Below are 6029 nucleotides of genomic sequence, written 5' to 3' on the forward strand. Positions count from 1 at the left end.
TCTCCTCGCCGGGAAACCCGTGGAAAAGGCGTCTCTGTTCTAAAGGGCCAAGCTTCATATATTCATTTTCAATTGTTTCTCTCTGCACACAGAGAGCATGTGCTGCATTTCCTCGTTCTGGGAGCTCGGCAGCCAGGACAGCCGAGGAGACGGGACAACCCGGAGAGGCCACCGACTCCCAGAAGGGGGTCCTCGCCAGGAGAAGGGGCAGCCTGCGGGTAAATACAAACGCCAAACAGGACGAAGCCAGAAGCCGGGCCCAGGGAAATCCACGCGGAGTCAGCGGTCCGTGTCCCGAGGGCCCCCTCACGCTGACTGTGAGATCAACACTACAGCCGTAGCTCCCCAACTCTTGTCTTTTTACACCAGGAGGGGCGCTGTTCCCTTCATTTTGGAAAACCCAGATAATACGGAAAGGTACGGTATTTTAACTCAATCGTGAGTGCATTGCTTCTTAAAAATGTGCCGGGGAAACGTACGGCCTGTAGACTTAGGGTCCCCTGGAAAAGACCACAGATGCTTCTGGAGTAGAGCAGACCCCTAAAGTAACAACTGATTATTTGCACAAGAAAAATGGAAGAGGACCTGGGGGGAAAGTCTTCCGGCGCGTCACTGACCACTAGCTCCCGAGGGTCACTGGCGGCTTCCGAGTGCACGACACTTCCGTCCTTTGAGAGTATACTAGGCGTTTCTGTGTGTGTGTGAACGTACCACGTGCGTGACACCGATCGTGCTTTTACGTGGTTTCTTGCGTTGCTACACGGTAAGAAGTCAGGTACAATTAAACCAATAAAACACAAATTTACGCAGCGCTTTTTTGAGTTACGTCATCAAGAGCTTTTGGCGTCGTTAAAATGTTAGCGTTACTCTTCCGCTAACGTCACTAGCGTCTTACTGAGATCAAGACACGCGTGCAGCCCTTTCAATCCTTTACCGTGAGACACAGTCACTCAAAGGCCCACCCCGGGGAGAGCGTCCACTGGCCCGACTCGGACGCACTGATGTTTCCCCTGTGCGCCCCCCCCCCGGCGGTCCACGGCCACGGGCAGACGTTCCCTCCCTGTCCCAGGGGACCGGGGCCAGAGGACACCCCACCCCAGCACCCACAACACGAACGCTCCCACCCCGGGAACAGCAGCGGCTCCGTGACAAGCCTCGCCGCGCTCTTCCACGCATCCAGTCACAGCCCAGTGAAGACCCGGACACCCAGAACGACCGCAGAGAAGAGCAAAGTCTGGGCGTGCGTCTGGCCCAGGCCTGCCTCGTTTCCACAGACGCCCCGTCAGCCCCCCACAAGCCACTCACACGCCAGGAGAACCCCGCCGGGCTCGGAAACGGGTACGGGGGATGACGCGCAGATTACGGGAGAGACCAGCGTCTTCCAAGTCAGACTGCGCATCCGCTTATTTTCCAGTTAACGGAAAAGACCCTATCCCATGAAATTGTTGCCAATAAATAAAAACATCCTAAGGCTGTGAAGGTGGAAGGGGAAACGTTTTTTTCCCTGCTGTCTGGACTTCACAAGGAAGAGAAGTCCAGAAGGAGGACGACACTCAGAGGATCTGTTTTGTGTTAAGACGTCTGTCTGTCTTTCCAGCTCCTGTGACAGAAAGGACAGTCTAGTAAATGTCAGCGGTTTGGCTGCGATTAGAGCCGTGGGTGCGGGCGTCTAGAGGCCCCTAACTTGTCTCCTGGAGCCCTGAATTGCCAGGCCAAGGGGTCTCGTTCTCTTCTACCCGTCCCCAGTCCCGCCTGCTTTGTTTCCCACGTGTGCGTGCGTTTTCACGAAAGGCTGGTTTATTTGGGCTGATGACCCTGGTGGACATCCTCCCATCCCACCGCCCACCACGTCCCCCTGGCCCAGCGGGTCGGTCACGGGGACGAAAATGACGGATGTCAGCAAGACTGGCTCAATCCCAAAAAGGAATGGAAAGAACGGACACGGGGTGCCAGACGGGGACTCGCGAGCAGGGAGGTGACAGGATGGGGGAGGGCGGCACGTGCTCCGAGGACACGTTTGGGCCTCCTGGCGTTTCTGTCGCTTTGGGTCCCGGCTGCCAAAGCGTGTTGTGCATGCGGACAACTCTCCGTCACTCGGGGCTTATTTCTGTGTTTGGAGACTGGCCGCCATCCCCGCTCCCGTGCCGCTCTGACCGCGCGCGTGTCCCGGGAGCACGAGCAGGGACGTGGGAGGCAGCGCACTGCGATCTCTCCGGGGCTCATGCCGTCCGGCCGCTCCGGGAAAACATAACTAAAGATCGGCAGGGAGAAGACAGACCTAAGAAGCCAATACGGTACTTGGTTTTATCTATCCCGTGCTTTCTGCCTTCTTTTTGCCATAAGCAACGGAGAGTTTTCTGCGTGTGGTTGAAATGCTATTTCTCGTAAGTTTTTAAACGTGTTTAGATCAAGGGCTAAGCAGGCATGTGCTCTGTGCTCGGAAGAAAGAGAAAGGTGTCAAGCAGACCCACTAACCGATGGATGGGACCATCACTGGCCGCGACCTCTGAGGGCCAGCACTGCCGTGGGGGAACCTCCGGCCCGCGTGATCCGCCCTGTCGGCCCGTCCTGCAGACACCGGGTTTCCTAAAATCTAAAGACAAAACAACGGAGTCATAAGTCTTGCCAGCCTTGGGGGACACAAGAACTAAGTCAGCCAAATCAAGTCAACTTAGAAGCGGAAGCTCTAAAGGCAACTAAACTTAGCTTTTAACTGAAAGGTTAGCTGAATAACCTGGAAGAGAAACAGGTTGCTCACCCCAGGCGCCCCGTCTTCCAGACCAGAGTCCCTTTGCGACACACTCACGGGGGTGGGGGCAAGAGGGGACTCCTCGGGAGGCACTGTTTCCTGCGGCTACTGCTGCGGAAGCCGGAATCTTGGAACCAAAGCGAGAGGGGCTGACACAGGCACCTGATGCCTCTGGCACCTCTGACCACCCACGACCCTTGACCCTTGCCTGGTCCCAGAACCGCCCACCGCCGGCAGCGATCACGGAGGCGGGGAGATGACTGCATTTCCAAACATCCCGCCTGGACCGCGCTGTACGTGAGGTTACCAAAAACTCAAAGACAGAAGTTTCTGCGCATTATCGGCTGTGAAACTCACGGCAACGTCCTGGCCCTAATCCGAAGGCGCCAATCAATTTTCAGGGCTGACTCGGATGGTTCTCCTTTATGGACGGGTTCACTCCTAATTTGCACTAAAGGTCAGAATCATACGAGAGAGTCACAGCGAAACCTCCAGCTCACTGCGAAGTAATCTGAGTCGGGAAGTTCTCAGGGACACGGGGCATGAACGGTGGTGAGGGAGTCCCAGGAATTAGGCGGCTTGTGACAAGCAGGGGCAGGTAGTGGGGGGCTGCAGGTGGCAGGTGACTCAGCGGGGTACGGATCGGCGCCCTCTGGTGGACACACCGCGACTGCACGGGCTCAGACCGGAGGCCTGGCGCCCGGCCGCGTCTCGCCCTTGTTTTCATGGAAAAGTTCAGCGTGACAGGAGCAGATGTGCTGAAAAGGGGGCACAATATAGACATGAACGAAGCCTTGAATGAGCCCCTACTCTCCACAGCCCGCTTGCAAGCCTGGAACACAAGGCAGGGGGTGCGTCTACAGCAGATGATGGAAAACCCATTCTGAAAACTGGACACAGGCAAGAAAGGGAAAGGAAACAAAACAAAAACAAAACCACTTTGGAAACAGTATATAGAAATGGATCTCTTCGATAACTGCTTTTTTTTTCCCCCCAGTTATGGATAAAGACCAAAACACAACACCAACCAAACACCAAAAGCATCAGTAAGGACCGCCGGTGGTGGTCACCAACAGGTCCCTGGGGTTCGTTTTGGAAAAAAAAAAAAAAAAAAAGTGTTGCCAAACTTTTGGATAATCACAGTTCAGCTAACCCTTAATTAAAATTTAGATTCAGTTGCCCTTGAATTAAAGCAGCCATAATCATCGCTGATTCTGTGGGGTGGGGGTGGGGGTGGGGGTGGGGGAGGGGGTCAGTATTCGACAGCAAAGTAAAGGGATCGTCAGCGTGGGCAAAGATCAGGAAGCAATGGGACGGAAATCAAAATGCATGGAAACCAAAGCCAGCCAGCAGAGGGGCTCCCCAGGGATGGCTACCAAAATAAATCGACCGGGGGAGAGAATGGAAATGGATTGGCCTGGCAAGCGGACGTGAGCAGGAAGCGTACTTCACACACCAAGGGGCCTTCTGCGGGCCCGGGACGCGGCTGTGCCTGGCGGCCAGTGGCCCTACTGTCGGGCACTTTTACGCTTTTCTTGCAGACATCCCGCGAGCCTTGGCGAGCCAGGGGCTCCTCCCAGCCAGACCTCCTGGGGGTGGCTCTCTCTGGGCTCGGGGGGGCGCCATCGCTCCTGAGGGCGTCACCGGGGACCGCTTGCTCCCCAAAGTCCTCCTCGATGCTGCTCTGCCGGGTCAGCGTCCGTCGCCGGGCCAGCAGAGGCCTCAGGCTCCTCCTGCAGCGACAGTGCCCGGGGCCTGGGCTGCACTTGGCCGTGTTCCGGAAGCTGAAGTGCAGCTCCTCCTCGTCGCTCCCACAGTCCAGGCCACTGTCCGGGCTCCTGCTGGCCGAGCGGCCGAACCGGCAGCCTCTGTCTTCCGGCACGAAGTCCTCGGCGTGGGGGCCGACCCCGGGGCCCCTGGGTTTTGCTGGGAGCCAGGACGCCGGGGGGGCCTCGTCCCCGCTGCGGGCGCGGGCCCTGGCCCTGGCGGAGTACCCTAAGCCCTGCTTGTGCAAGAACCACAGCTGCTCCCCGTCCTCAGCTACTTCGGGGATACTGAACAGCCCCTTACTGTGGTAGGTCTGCTGGGGGTGGTCGGGGCGCTCCGGGAAGACCCCTTCAGTGCGGCTACTCTGAAAGCACTCCTTAAAGGGTGGTGTGTTAACGCGGGGTGTGACCGAAGTGACATGGGGGGAGGAAAGAAAATAGACAGGATTAGTCTCAGACGCAGTGAGGGGCAAGCAGGCGTGCACTCGGGGGCGAAAGGCATGCTCTGGCCCGGTTCTGGAATGAGAACAGAAGGTTAACGGACGGTGCCTGGAGCGGGGCCGGCGGGAGGCGCGCTCTGAGTGGAGTGGAGGCCGCAAGTGTGGGGGGCGGTGGGCGAACAGCCGGAGGCCTGGGCGGGTCTGAACTCGGAAGTGGCAGTCGGTGCGGGGAGGCGGTCCCCACGGCGCCCCCCCTCCTCTACCCCCCTCCGCTGCAGCTAAACGCCTGTGGGACGGCGGGGCCTCGGCCCTTGGGCGCATCCTGGCTGGGGCAGTGTGGCTGCACAGCCCTGTTCCGCCAGTGTCTGCAGAGGACCTGGTGGGCCTGGCCGTCTGGATCCTGGCCCCTGGCGCGGGGAGCCGCGTTCCGCCGCCCCCCCCCCCCGCCCCAGTCTCAGGCCCAGCCTGCCTGCACAGCGCCACCCAGGAAGCTGCCCCACGCTGGAGGTGACCTGGCCACTGCGAGCCCACAGGTCACACAGATTTCTGTCCTCAGGGGCATCCCCAAGCCCATCCTCCACACCCACTGAGCCCACCCAGACAGCTTCTCCTTCCGGAGGCCCTCCCTGCCCCTGCAGGCAAGGCCTTTCCTCCGGGACCCCCACCTGGGGCTCCACAAGCTGGGGGCCCTGGCGCATTTCCCCGGCACTGTGGCTGGAGCTCACTGCTTGCAGGGAGGGCCTGGGCAGCGCGCCCTTGCCCTGGACCCAACCTCTCCCCTTTGCTGACCTGACGCCAGAGTCTGTTTGGGAGCAGGAGAAAGGGGTCTAACCGGGGCTTCCAAAGCGAGGCTGCCGTGGGGGAAGCTGGCCCAGCCACAGGGAACTGTGCCGAGGTGGGAAGCAGAGCCCCACCATGCCAGACTTGGTGGGACTTTCTACAGAACTGCAAGTCCACACCAGCCCGTGAAATCTCCTGATTTAAAAACCTGTAAGAGTGCCGTGGGCACAACAAAGTAAGTGAGCCTGTGGCCGCCACAGGCCAGCTCTGCCCTCTGCCAGCTAGCTCCCAGGC

At 58.9% G+C, this 6029-nt stretch overlaps 1 protein-coding gene across 9 annotated transcripts in view; it reads right to left on the reverse strand.

Annotated features, from left to right (window-relative positions):
• The window catches only part of RIMBP2 (RIMS binding protein 2), a 170687-nt gene that overhangs the window by 16721 nt on the left and 147937 nt on the right, over positions 1–6029 (reverse strand). For 5 of the 9 annotated variants that reach the window (XM_040444110.1, XM_040444113.1, XM_040444107.1 and 2 more), the window contains 2 exons: positions 4206–4892; positions 2476–2593 (listed from right to left, as the gene is read on the reverse strand). In XM_040444110.1, the coding sequence (XP_040300044.1) occupies positions 2476–2593; positions 4206–4892 (805 nt within the window). The remainder of the gene's footprint in view (positions 1–2475; positions 2594–4205; positions 4893–6029) is intronic. The other 4 variants (XM_040444114.1, XM_040444115.1, XM_040444112.1 and 1 more) reach the window with 1 other exon arrangement.

The sequence above is a fragment of the Herpailurus yagouaroundi genome, unplaced genomic scaffold (assembly GCF_014898765.1).
Source record: "Herpailurus yagouaroundi ecotype Mexico unplaced genomic scaffold, PumYag 191, whole genome shotgun sequence".
NCBI classification, from domain to species: Eukaryota; Metazoa; Chordata; class Mammalia; order Carnivora; family Felidae; genus Herpailurus; species Herpailurus yagouaroundi.